Source organism: Apteryx rowi, unplaced genomic scaffold (genome assembly GCF_003343035.1).
Source record: "Apteryx rowi isolate R43461 unplaced genomic scaffold, aptRow1 scaffold_19, whole genome shotgun sequence".
NCBI lineage: Eukaryota > Metazoa > Chordata > Aves > Apterygiformes > Apterygidae > Apteryx > Apteryx rowi.
In genome coordinates this window covers 5,724,673-5,738,041 of record NW_020448196.1, presented here as the reverse complement: position 1 = coordinate 5,738,041, position 13,369 = coordinate 5,724,673, and the positions used below count along the sequence as shown (strand labels likewise).

Below are 13,369 nucleotides of genomic sequence, written 5' to 3'. Positions count from 1 at the left end.
GACCTGGGCTTTTGTTTTGTTTTTAACCCTAACAAAATAGGCCTGTAGAATAGATCACTAACATTCTGAATTAAGACTAGAGCCCCACTGTCTCCAATTCCAGTGCATGTTGCTTGAATTAATTACACATTTAAGAGCTGAGTTGTCCTACAAAAGAGCAAATTCTTCTCCAAATCCTTGTGAGGGTCTTCCAGTGATATCAGTGGAAGGTTACAGAGCTAAGGGAATATGGAGGTCCAAGTGTATATCCTGGCCTGAACACTGAATCTCTTCTCCTGTCCTTATGCTTTTTTTCCCCTCCCAAATATTTACCATTTTAGAATATGGTAGGATATACAGTATTCTACTTATTATTTGCTAGGAGCCTTGTGGTCACTTGAAGACTGGTTATGATGAGCAGTTAAGACGGAAGCCGGAGCARTGGGCACAGTACCACACCCAGAAAACTCCTCTCGTATCCTCAACCCTTCCTATGGCAACACCATCTCCAACACCACCATCTCCTCTCTTCAGTGTAGATTTCAGCACAGAGGTGAGAAGCCAGAGRACTTCTTTATTTTCCCTTCCTGGTTCTGTAAGATGACATTTAATATTTCCAGTAAGGATTTTCTGTCTGCCATCTGTTTTTCATAAAACAAAGTTAATCTTATAGCAAAAGGAGAGTAATATCTAATAAAGAATGCATTCAATTTGGTATTAAGCTGATGCTAAGCATGATTGTTGACAGAAGGTCGAGAAGTAAAGAAGTGATTTAACTTACCCTCACTAAAGGAAATGTCATATCATTGAACTTGCATTGTGACCCTTCAGATTTTTATGTAGGAAACAGCTGTTTTGCTTTGAGAACCACCTTCCCTTTTATACTCCTAATGGCATTATAACATGATGAATAGACTGAATCAAGCTGCAAATGCTTCTCAAGTCCCAGAGAATACATATTCCTCAAAAGTGACAAAAAGGCATTGGCAAAATATTGTGTACCTACATGATACAGTTCAATAAACAAGAACGGAAATTGAACACAGAAACTGGATGTGTGCTTTTGAGGCAAAAAAATAAGAATCAATCTTGCAATATTTATTTTATGTACATGTAAACTAAATGCATCCTAGGAAATGCCTGGAGCAGTGGTTCTCAAACTARTCTTTTCTGTGGCTTGACAGCTTCATTTATAAAAGTGACGTTGTTGACATTTGAGGTGTTATACAGTGATTATTTGGAAGAGTATGTCTTGCACAGTAGGTGTACCTGAAGTCCCTCATGGGTGTACTCAAGGTATGTCAGGATCAGGTCTTCATCCAGGTTGGAGGTTTCCAAGTCCTACTTCTGTCTGCCACTGGCTTCTACATTAAAGGAAAAATTTGTGGCTTCCTTTCCATTTAATCAGTCCAGGTACTTGTCTCAAGAAACTCACCACTAACACAGCAGCACTGATTCCAACCTCCGTTGTTGGCAGGGCAGGCAGTAGTTTCTAGTGGCAAAGCTTACCATTCTTTGACAGCTGTCAGCTGCACTGGTTTAAAATTTGACTGTTAATGGGTTATGCAGTTCCTGAGTCAAGTTTTGAACATGGATAGAACTTCTTGATTTGACTTTTGCAATGATTTCATTAAAYAGCAGCAAATGTCTTTTCTTATTTTAAGACTAAATTCCTTGTTTTTCACATTAACTACTTATTTATTCCCTTTTCCATAGTTCTCAGAGAGTGTCAGTGATTTGAGTGGAACAAAATTTGAGGAAGATCATCTCTCCCACTATTCCCCATGGTCTTGTGGCACTATTGGCTCTTGTATAAATGCTRTTGACTCGGAGCCTAAGGATGTGATTGCCAACTCAAATGCCGTTCTGATGGTAGGGCTTTTCTGCCTGTTATCTCCTTAGTGTAATGATACTTACATGCTGAAGTGTCTTCTGTTTGATTAAACAAGCCCACCCCACCCCACCCCCTGCTGCTTTTCTTTTTTTTCTTTTTTTGTGTTAGATTCCATTCTTGGCGTTTTAGTTTAAAGTAGTTCTGCCTTTTTGAAATTGTTTGGAATATCTTTTCCCAGTTTTGTAAACTAYGTGTTTATTTCAGTGACAGAATATAGTGCTATGAATAACATTCTTAAGCATAACTGTTTTAATAACAGTTCTGTGTAAGTTGAACTTGCGGCCAAAACATCAAGTATATGGTCTGTAAATTGATAAGAATTCCTTACCTTTAAAAGCATTCTCTGATCTGTTTGTTAGAGCGATGGATAAAAAATAAGGATTTCCCAGTCTTATTTGTCTCTTTGGAAATGTGTTTGCCCTTATTTACATATGTGCGTATATATGTATGTGTGTATATCTATATATTTATATGTATAGTTACCATGTGAGACATCTAAAATAGTCTCAGAATATTTCATAATGGCAGGCTTGATTGGTTAATATAGGGTCATTGTGGCCAGTTCAGAGGAGATGTTTCCATTGCAAAACACATTTCCTACTCAGTTTAAATCGAGTAGTCCATGCTGTATGAGTAAATTACTGGGTTTTTCAGGACTCTAAGATTTGTTATGTTGCCATTGTTTCAGGGTGTYGTAACTTTGAAGTTAGTCCCAGGAGCAATGTAAGCTTTACAGAAAGGACATGAAAAAAGCTAAAATATTGCGGACCCAGGATAATCACCATGAACTTTAATCTTGCCTGCTGTGTACCTACGCAGCATCTATATGAACTATTTCCCTAGAATGTAGTCTTACTTGGGTAGAAGGCACATTCTCCTGTAATAAACAATTCAATGCAAATAAATATGTGGGGGAAAAAAAATACAACTTTATCACCCAGCTTCCATGAAAGAAAAGACTAACTGAAATATTTTAGAAATCAAAAAAAAAAAAGTATGAATCACGGAATACAGTTGTTTGTTTTTTGGGTTTTTTTGCATAAGTAAGTCTTCATGCTTTTTGGAGGCTTTCTGCTATATAGCATAGCAGATTACCTTTACGGTCTATGTAACAAATGTAAGCAAATTCATCCTACACCTGCTTGATACTGCCTCCTTCAAATATAGGAARGGGTACTGAAGGACACGAGACTGTCGTCTTAAAGCATACTGGACCTTTTTCCAACTAGAAACACAAGCTTGAAAAAGCAAAACTACTTCTTGTAACACTGCTTGTAGGTTTCTAATGGTCAGTTTGCCATTAAAGAGCAATAGTTAAATCATTGTGTCCCATCTTGGTGCAGATTAGCAGCATCGTATTCAGTAATGATAATGAGAAAGTCATTGGCCATCTGAATAATCCAGCAAYCTCAAATCAGTCTCTATCTTTTTCTGTCTCCTAAATATGTAGGATTTGGACAGTGGGGATGTCAAAAGGAGAGTACATTTATTTGAAACTCAGAGAAGGGCAAAGGAAGAAGATCCTATAATCCCATTTAGTGATGGACCGATCATCTCCAAGTGGGGTGCAATCTCCAGATCATCCCGCACTGGTTATCACACAACAGATCCTATTCAGGCCACTGCTTCCCAAGGAAGTGCTACGAAGCCCATCAGTGTATCAGGTACAAGTAGAGGCTTCCTGTTGTCAGTGTAGCATATTTCACAAGAGCATTTGATCCTTCTTGTGGATGCTTACTGCAGTGATGAAGATGATGGAAAGAATTAAAATATCTCTATATCCCACTTAAAGAATGGAGGAAAAAATGAATTGTATCTTAATTTGTTACAGATTATGTCCCTTATGTCAATGCTGTTGATTCAAGATGGAGTTCCTATGGCACAGATTCCACTTCATCAGCACGTTATGCAGAACGGTATGGACTTTATTTCCATGTGTGTGTTTTCATAAGCATTTTCTATAACTTGCTACTCTTAGAAATTCTGAATGTGGAAAAACATGTGAAACACTTAATAGACAGTCTTCATTTTAAAGGTAACAGATTTTTTCTATCTAGCATAAAGACTTGGAAAAACTAGGTTAAAACTTGTGTAGTATCTAATACCTAATGCAGCTATTAATACTCACTTATTAGCAACATTATGCTTGAGAGGCCTAATCAAAGAACTGGAGTTGGGTACTGCCAAGCTGTAATCTCAAGATCTATGATCTTGAGTCAGTCCTCTCAAGTTTTCCTGCAGCATCTTCCATGTACGTAAAATAAGGCTGGCTGTGTCATATAGTGCCTTGGAGTATTGTGAACTGTTATTGAATGAAGAACTTGTTATGCATTTGGACACAAACTATGTGGAAAAATAACATCACAGACTAGTGAAGTTTGAGAGGCCTGCGATTTAGAGGGCTTGTTTTTAATTCCTAGTTTCACCTGTATGATGTAATATCTACTTTCTCTTAAAGGGACAGATTCATAGTTACAGATTTGTCTGGTCACAGAAAGCATTCCAGCACTGGAGATCTATTGAGTATTGAATTACAGCAGGTAAGATCAGTTATACCATGTGTAAAACTTCATTTAGTGAAGTGATTTTAAAGAAATTGTTTCTGTGTATAACTTAGCAGAACTAACTAGTACAATTGACAAAATCATCAGTAAAAGTTACCTAGACATTAGTACTGCAAACACTTAGTATGATGCATTAGGACTGTTAATGTGACTTGTTCCATTGACCTCAGTAAGACTGTTTTGGGGAAAGAGCGATGGGCCTGATAACTGTCAGCAAATCCAGAACAAAATAAATGCTGTGTGTTAAAAGAATACATAGTTGTACATCTAGAGAGGAGACTGTTCTTTGTGAGCTGATTTATTTTGCCATTTGATGATATATGGTTAAGTGTAGTTGTAGGTAACTGGTATGTTTCTTTCCGTAGGCCAAAAGTAATTCATTATTACTTCAGAGAGAGGCGAATGCACTAGCCATGCAACAGAAGTGGAATTCTCTAGATGAAGGCAGTCGCCTTACCTTAAATCTTTTAAGCAAGGAAATTGATTTGAGGAATGGTGAGGTAAAGAAAGGGGTAACTGGGATGAAAGATATCCTTGAGATTTGGGGGATTTATGTATGCATACAGACACACACTCTTAGTTTTAACATTCCTAAATATTTATAACACATTCTGTGCAAGTTAAGTTGTTGTTGCACTCGCTTACTTCCCTGAGATCAAGTACGTGCACCTGCTATGATGCTGCTCCAATCCTCCATTTACAAAATGGCAAGAATGTGACCATCCATCTTTCACACAATCCTTACTCTTTGCTCTAGTTGTAGATGTTATAAATATAAATCCTCTGCCAACAGACTCTACAGAAACTGCCATTCCAGTATTCATTTTTCTATTTCAGTCCTTTTAATGCARTCAGATTTTGCTGTGTATCCTATTTTGTCTATACCCAAAGTTCTATTTGTGTCTAACTAGCTCTTTTGTATCCTAGAAATGTTGTGTCCTAGAAATGCACCTTCTATTTTCGCTTTTAGTACTTGTGTTATACGCAGCTGGTGAAAAGCCTACTTGATACTTAATGTATTTAATTCTTTTTTCAGACTGATTATACTGAAGACTGTGCAGATACAAAGCCAGATCGAGACATTGAATTGGAGCTGTCAGCCCTCGATACAGATGAACCTGATGGGCAGGGTGAACAAATAGAAGTAAGTACAAGAAACTGTGCATCTCAAGAAGTCATTGGGTCCTCTCATTAGTTATTCAACGATTTCTAGAATTTGTCTTTGTAAATTAAGTTTGTTTATATTGATAGCTAAGGCTTTTGTTTTAGGTTTTATACTGACACCAAATTTTCTGGCACTTGTATTGTTTTAACACTAGGGGGTCTCATACTTCTACAATTCAGATAACTGGCTGTCAGTATTAACTTAGTTTAAAAAAAAAAATCCTACTGTGTTCCTTGTGATAGCTTTTAGCTTTTTGCTCTTAATCTTTTGATACCATTAAATAATGTCTGTGTGGCGGGGGGAATCTTCCCCTCCGTCCCACCCCCCCAGTGTTGAAACTATAGTTTAAGAATGTTTTACACTGAAATTCACRTTTAAATGTGATCATATAATTAAATTTTGCATTCACTTGATTAATAGTCAAGTCATCTAAATTATTGTAATCCACTATTCTTTTGTTTTCACTATTACTTCATATTTTGTTGTTTGTAACTCTCTCTGCTCCAGTTTCATCTGTTATTTCCTGCTTTGCTGTGCAGTCATAAAACATTCTGGTGTTCATCCCAGGCCTGAGGATCAATTGTCTGTTTTTAAAACAACAACAACAACAAAAAAACAATGTACACTTAAAAGAAATGAAGGTTCTTATCTTGAACACATTGTATAATACATTCTAGTACTGGCTTCTATGCTTTTGTTTGCTCTGCTTGTGGTATGTGCTGCAGTACTGTAGTATGAATACCTGTGATTTGTCACTACATTGGAGGGGRGACATCTTCATCTTTGGTCCTTCTTTCTACTCCTAATTTTTGAAACAGTTTGCACTGACTCTATTGCCTCCTTAGTATCTTACCTTATAAACCGTTTTCTTTTTTCCCCCTCCACTGACCYGTATACTAATGTTGTCTTTCACTGCCATCTTCTAATAATTGTGTTCCCTTTTTTGATGCTGTTTATTTGAAAAGGACTGTGAGGGAATTTGGAAGCTGTGTTCCCTGCCTCTCACCCAAATTATTGTGTGTCCCTCAAATTGTAACACAGTAACAGAACAGGGTGCCTAAGCTCCTGGGATTCTCTGGACCTTCAAACAGTTGGTCAGCATGAAATTTAGATATGATTTATGATTTCTTCCGGAATCTGTCTCTCCTTATCTTTAGAGTTGCAAAAGCTGGAGATGTTCAAAGCACTTCTGAAATGCCTGATGAGGGTGGCATATATGCAGCTAGGGAGCTTCTTGAAAAAGTTCCAGCTGAATTTCAGTCCTGTTGGGAATTCATAATTTATATCAGATTACTTTAAAAATTTAACTTAAGATATCTGTGATAATACGATAGGCAAAAGTGAAATGTGAGGAGCATTTTTGTAGTAAAATGTGATACATTCCAGTGGTATGAAATTAAAAATAACTGAGGAGTCTTATGAAAAGAAGACTTCTGTTTCCATCAGTTTTATGTAGTGAAACATAGTGGGAAAATCTAAAGCTGGTAGTGACAGTATTGATGGACTTTCCTCCTTTTCTCCTGTAGGAGATTCTGGATATACAGCTAGGTATTAGTTCTCAAGAGGATCAGCTGCTCAATGGAACAACTGTAGAGAACGGGCATCCGCTAAAGCAGCACCAGAAAGAATCTATGGAACAGAAGAGACAAAGTTTAGGTGAAGACCTTGTGATTCTGTGAGTGTTAGACAAAACAGCAGTGTCTGCCAGTGTTAGACAAAACAGCAGCATCAGAATAGTTGAAACATGATTGTTTAAGGATGAACTGCGTACCTACTCAGATTTGGATTAGACCTCTTCATTGTGTGTACGTGATGAAGTGAGAAGAAACTGTTAAGAAATAGAATTAGTTCATAAACATGAAAGTGGCAGGACCATATCATTTTTCATATGCATTGTTGTAATCTAATGTATACTGAAACATGTCACAGCTGTTAAATACTTTTCGCATATTCAGTAAACAAAAAATGCCAAAGTATTTTTATAGTTATAGAAAATTAAGGAAAGTTTCAAAAGGTTAAATGTCAGACTATTTGCACAGATCTCCATAGAGAGGTAATTTTGAAAAATACACTATTTTAGGTTTATGTATTTTATAGCTATTAGCATATAATGCAGCCTTTGAAAATTGGGCAGACCGCATTTAATGTCTTGAACATACCCTTCCATAGTAATGTTTTGCCTATTACTAAAAACTAGTTTGTCATGTTTATTTAATGCACATGATTCAGTTCCAGATACTTATGCATGTACTTGTTTAATATTTGTGTAACTTATTTTTCTCCTCAGGGAGGAGCAGAAAACAATCCTGCCCGTAACTTCTTGCTTCAGTCAGCCGATCACATCTGTTAGCAATGCAAGCTGCCTGCCCATCAGCACATCAGTCAGTGTTGGCAGCCTCATTCTGAAAACTGCTCACATTATGTCCGAGGATAAAAATGACTTTTTAAAGCCTGTTGCAAATGGCAGGATGGTTAACAGCTGAAAGGCATTCATCTTTCCAGCTTGTGACCACACCATGGAAGCATTTACACTAGCTTTTTATATATATAATATATATTATATAATGTATATTTTTTTTAAAAAAATAATATTGGGGTCATGCATTTCCTGTGGACTCTTTGATACTTCAAGCCCCTCTCGCATTAGCATTCTGAAGAAAAAAAAAAAACTTACTTTACTAGGGTAAGGCGTTCACTTTCCACAAACGAATGGAATTTGGACATTGTTTTACTTAAGCTTAAAGCAGCTTTTTATGAGTTTGTAGCAATCCAGTGCGGTATCTGAGCCATTCTTGTTTAAAATGGCTTCTGTAGAAAACTAACAACTCAGTTATTTAAACTAGCAGGATCCTACAATGATACATCTAGTGAAAGGAAAACTAACTTATTTGTCTCTATTTTGTTTCATGAGAGAGGAACTTGTGTCTTGTTGCAGCTGCTTTTTCTTTAGTTGTGGAACTTTGCATGGAGTATTGTTTCCTGTTTGAAGACTGAGAGGTGGGGATTTGGACTTGAGACTTTTACAGGGTTAACACACCATTAGCTTTGCACTGCTGCGTTATTTGCAGGTCTGTGGTGCAGTGCTTTGCTGCGGCTTTTTATTTCCATATTTTCCCCCAATTTCTGCTTTAGTACTGTCGATATACATATATACACAGGCTACTTGTCAAAGTAAAGTTATTAAAAGTAAACCAAGTGCCTAAGTCCTCCAGCTAATGTACTAGGTATTGATTTCCCCAAGTTAGACATGAAACAACTTTCAACCATTTTGAGAGGTTATGCACTAATGTAACAGCAATTTTGGGTTTTTTTTATTAACAGTTCTCAACTTGCAGATTATAGAATCCAGATGACTTGGCAAAAAGTATCAGGTGCTCTTGGCTTTCCTTTGAAAAACCCTGTATGTAGCGTTTGCACTGACTAACAAGATGGTATTGCTGTTTTTTGTACTGTTTTGTTTTTAATTTAAACTAAATATTGGAAATCTAAGGCAGTTGTATTACCTTTGTTAAATGTTGTTTAAAATAATTTTGTATTCAGGTTTAATTTTGCTTGTTCAATGGCAACTTATTTTCAAAGACCTTGAAAATACAATAATATAGCATTATCTGACCTTCAGAGTATTGAAAAGTGTATGAATTTATGCCCTGGTAAGATGTGACTGAAAATCATATTAGACATGTCAACGAAAAATAGGTTTTCCTAAATATACACAAACTAGAGCCCTGGGCATATTTTTTAGGAAGCTTAAAAATCCACTTTTTTTTGGAAAAGAAAGCAGGATTCTCCCTCCTGATGATTTCTATCTTCTTTTTTTGTCCTATTCCTTTTCTTTGTGACAAGTTTTACATTTTTTTATGTTTTTATTAACTTCTGTGAAGTTGTTTACTCTGAAAATTGTACTGGAATATTTTAAGCCAAGCTGATCTTTCACCAGGTGTACTGCATGTAAGGGCTTTTCCTGCTAGCAAAATGCTTAAAGAGGATCATGTTACTGGTCGTCTGAGTTGTTATTTTACAAAATCACAGCTATGTGGTCGGGTAAGATTTTGATAACTGTTTTGTGCACGTTTCTGGGGGGTGGGGGTTGGCATTTCCCTGAGGGTTACTGATTAGACTAAGTAAATATTGGTGTTTGATATCTCTCCTAATGAAACCTGTCCATGAAATAATTATGTTGTAAATATACCTGAAAATCCAAGGGTTAGTTTTGATATTCTGGTGTCAGTATGGAAGATCTTACACATCTATTTAATACTCAAATGTAAAGGAATGTATGTAGAAGAACAGTCAAGTAGTCTTTTCTTAGTTTCCTTTGGCTGTTGCTGTACCTTCCTAGATAGCCAGTGCCACCTCATAGCTAGGATTAGACTGGTATGTTGTTTCACTTGCAACTCAAAGTGAATGGATCCAAGAACCAGACCACCTGTGTCACCTTAACTTATTTCCTGTTGATGTTAACTTTAACTTAGAATGTTAGACCTAAATATGATCGTTGTATATTTTATACCTAGACCATTCTGTAAATATGAATTTATATTACTTTTGAAATGCTTCTGAGATGATATTATTTGCTGTACAATGTAATTCCAAAACAGATATGCAAACAAGTATGTCTCTTTCATGGATATTTAAAACAGTGAGATCTTCCATGTTGAAGGTGATGTAATTTTTTTAAAAAGATTTTTAAATTTTAAATTGCTATTTTGTTACAAAAATAGAGAAAATATAAAGGTTTGAGAAGTCCTTATTTGCCCTCAGGGAAAGAGCCCTCTGTGCACCAGAACTCCACAGAACATCTTCAGCATGATCTGAGGGTGAATATATACTACATAAATTGATTGTGTATTTACCTTAACTTTTTAATTTTAAAATTGCAATTTTAAAAACTTGGTTGTGCTCTGCTGGAGGGGGATTGGGATAAGCTGCTTACACACATTTGCCTGTTTGTCCAGTGAAATTACATAAGCCTAACATATTCCTGCCAACCTTACTGGCATATTTAAGAACAAATGTATTTATATACTCTTGTCTGCAGCAGGAGGTCCCATGATATAACAGTTCTCTAGGATGACCATACACTTCATATGGAAAGTTGGCTCTTAGATGAGGCTAGTTTTTTTTGTTGTTGTTGAATTTTTAATATATAGAATGACAGGCAAAAGAATTATTTGGGGGTTTTAATAGCATGCCAGCTTTGTCTTACAGTTTTAACACTGATTGTGTGATTTTTGCCATGAAACTATGCCCTCCAGTGCCCTAACGAGTAGAAGCTACAGGTGGGAACCTAGTTCTGGCTTTCTTTGAAGTTTCATCCCTTGACCCTAAACAAACAAGTATGTATTCATTTGTCTAGTTGCAAATCAGGTGCCTTTGGGCTATGGAAGGGCTTATTTTCTGACACTGACATAGTGACTAATCTTCATGCATAATAGCAGTGATTCCCAGTGATTTTTGGCCTAACTTACTTTGCTGTCAGAAAAAGGCCCATAGCAGATTGGGGAGAAGAGATTGGCTCTTTAGCTTTGCTCGGACAAGCATTTTGGATTGTTTGTTTTTATTTTTATTTTTTCCCCCACTAGGGGTACAGCAGGGATTTCACATGCAAGAGATACAGGAATTATTAGTATCTAAGTTAATCGTGTTGCCTCACTACCTGGATTCATTCCTTGTTTTGCCTCATTTCCCACATAGGTCTTAATAGAGACTAATGCTTGTGCTGGGAGAATGCTTGTGTGAGAAAGTAACTATCTGTACATTCTTAACATATAATTTATAGCAGAGTGATTGCCCTGCTACTGATATTTCGTTCCTGTAAACAGGTGACAAGAAATGAATCTTAGTGTTTATGCAGRTTTTGCATTGTAGAATGTATACTAGACCCTTCAAAGGAAAGGTTAGACTCTTTGCAAAGCAAACTGGCGTTGGTTCTTGGTAGTCTAGTACAGGGACACTAAAGTTTGACACTTAATAAGAAAGGCAGTTGTATGCAGCTGATTGTGTTAAATAAGCTCTTAATTGCTCTTTGTAGAAGTCTAATTTGGAAGGTTTTAGTGCTTTGATAACACAATTGAAATTTTAATTTATCCTGTACTCAAGAGCTGAATGCTGTTCTTGTATAATAGTGTACTAGGCTGGATGAGGTACAAAATAAATAATGCACAGTGGTCAGAAAGAGCTGAGGAAGGAATGCTTAAAAATAACTTTTATCTAAACTCAGAATAGTTCCAAACATTGTTTTTGTTTGCTTTTTTTTAAAGCACAAGTTGTCAAGTTGTACCTGTTGCTGTACATAAACACTGTATGCCAGCAGCTCCTTGATCATATTTGTGAACAGATTTTTCATTATTATTAGACTGTTACTAAAGGAAGATGTTGAATTTGAGAGTGTAACAAAATGAGAAATGATTGAATTTATCTATAGTATATGTAAAAATCCATTCTTTGTTGTAGTTTAATCCCTTTTGTTAGGAAATTCCCTCTTATTGAGGGACCTCTTCTGCAAGCAGAACACAATAAATGTGCTTTTTAAATGACCCAATTTTTCCAGTATAAATGAACAGCTGACTTTGGCAGTAGTCATCACCGTGTATCTCTTTGCTGGCAAGGGAGCACAACAAAGAAAGAAGAAGAAAAAAAAAAAGTATTGATGAGCTAAAATGAATCCGAAGGATCAAAATTCCCCATACACAAAGATAAAACTATACCCCGTTATTTGAGGGAAAAACATTTATGGAAGCTTTTAATCAAGAGTCTGCTGTAAAAGTTGAAATAAAACAGAGCCTGGCTGCATTTATTACTGCCAAAAGCCAAGGTCATTTGCACATAGCCCATCAATTTCTCCAGAGTAGATCTCAGTTAATCCAAGGCATGGAAATGCATGCATTTTCTTAGCTGGGCAAACAAGTACATTTTACGGTAGTTGTGATACAACACATGTGGCTTTTATTTGTACTGCACATACCCACTGTACAGCCACTCAGAAGTATTGTGGTTAGCTTGCAGCATCTGCTGTCCGCATTTATACTGTTTACTGCGTATTCTTTTCCCTGGAAGTTTTAAAGAAAAAAATTTTTTTTTTCTTGTTGCATTGATTACATTTTATAAATTTGCTTAGCTGGAAAGTTTGGGAAAAGAGGCCTGTTTGTCAATTGTACAACCGATTGTGAAGCTCTAGTGTGAATATTTTTACGTCTGTATTAGACATTTTCTTTGCAAATCTATTGTTCGATTGAAATGTAAATGAAATAAAAGATGGTGTACACCCATCATGTATAAAGCAGGCACCATCGCTACGATGGATTTAATGCTCATTTTTATGGCGCATTCTCAGCTTCTATTTAAAACTATAATTTAAAAAAAAAATCTGTAAAATGAAAGGGGGGGAATATATGGGGGAATAAATTCTATTCCGTTTATTTCGGTTTTTGGATTCCCAAGTCGTGATGTTTCCCTTTGTGTTAGACGTAGGCGGCCGGGCCGGGGCGGGCGCCGTGTGGCGACGCCGCCGCGCGGGTGAATACTGTGTGTGTTTGCTGTAGCACTGAAGTGAAGAGGTATTAGCTTTTTTGGCTGGTCACAGAGTAGAGCATCATGGTTTTTCAGTGTTTGAGAGAATTGATGGACGAAGTTTGCAGTATTTGACATGTATTTGCATGCACGAATAAAATTATTTGTCCACCTTAACTGCCTGTGGTGCGTTCGACCCTCTCCGCCGCCAACAGCTGCCGGGGGGAACCATTCGCGGGGCTGGGGGGGGGGAGGGGT

The 13,369-nt window shown here is 36.7% G+C and overlaps 1 protein-coding gene across 1 annotated transcript in view; it reads left to right on the top strand.

Annotated features, from left to right (window-relative positions):
• The window catches only part of RC3H2 (ring finger and CCCH-type domains 2), a 27,777-nt gene extending 14,489 nt beyond the window's left edge, over positions 1–13,288 (top strand). The window contains exons 12-20 of the mRNA XM_026062083.1: positions 362–532; positions 1,696–1,851; positions 3,324–3,537; positions 3,705–3,789; positions 4,332–4,413; positions 4,803–4,937; positions 5,474–5,581; positions 7,129–7,277; positions 7,890–13,288. Of these exons, the coding sequence (XP_025917868.1) occupies positions 362–532; positions 1,696–1,851; positions 3,324–3,537; positions 3,705–3,789; positions 4,332–4,413; positions 4,803–4,937; positions 5,474–5,581; positions 7,129–7,277; positions 7,890–8,085 (1,296 nt within the window). The 3' untranslated portion in view covers positions 8,086–13,288. The remainder of the gene's footprint in view (positions 1–361; positions 533–1,695; positions 1,852–3,323; positions 3,538–3,704; positions 3,790–4,331; positions 4,414–4,802; positions 4,938–5,473; positions 5,582–7,128; positions 7,278–7,889) is intronic.
• Positions 13,289–13,369: the final 81 nt, after the last annotated feature.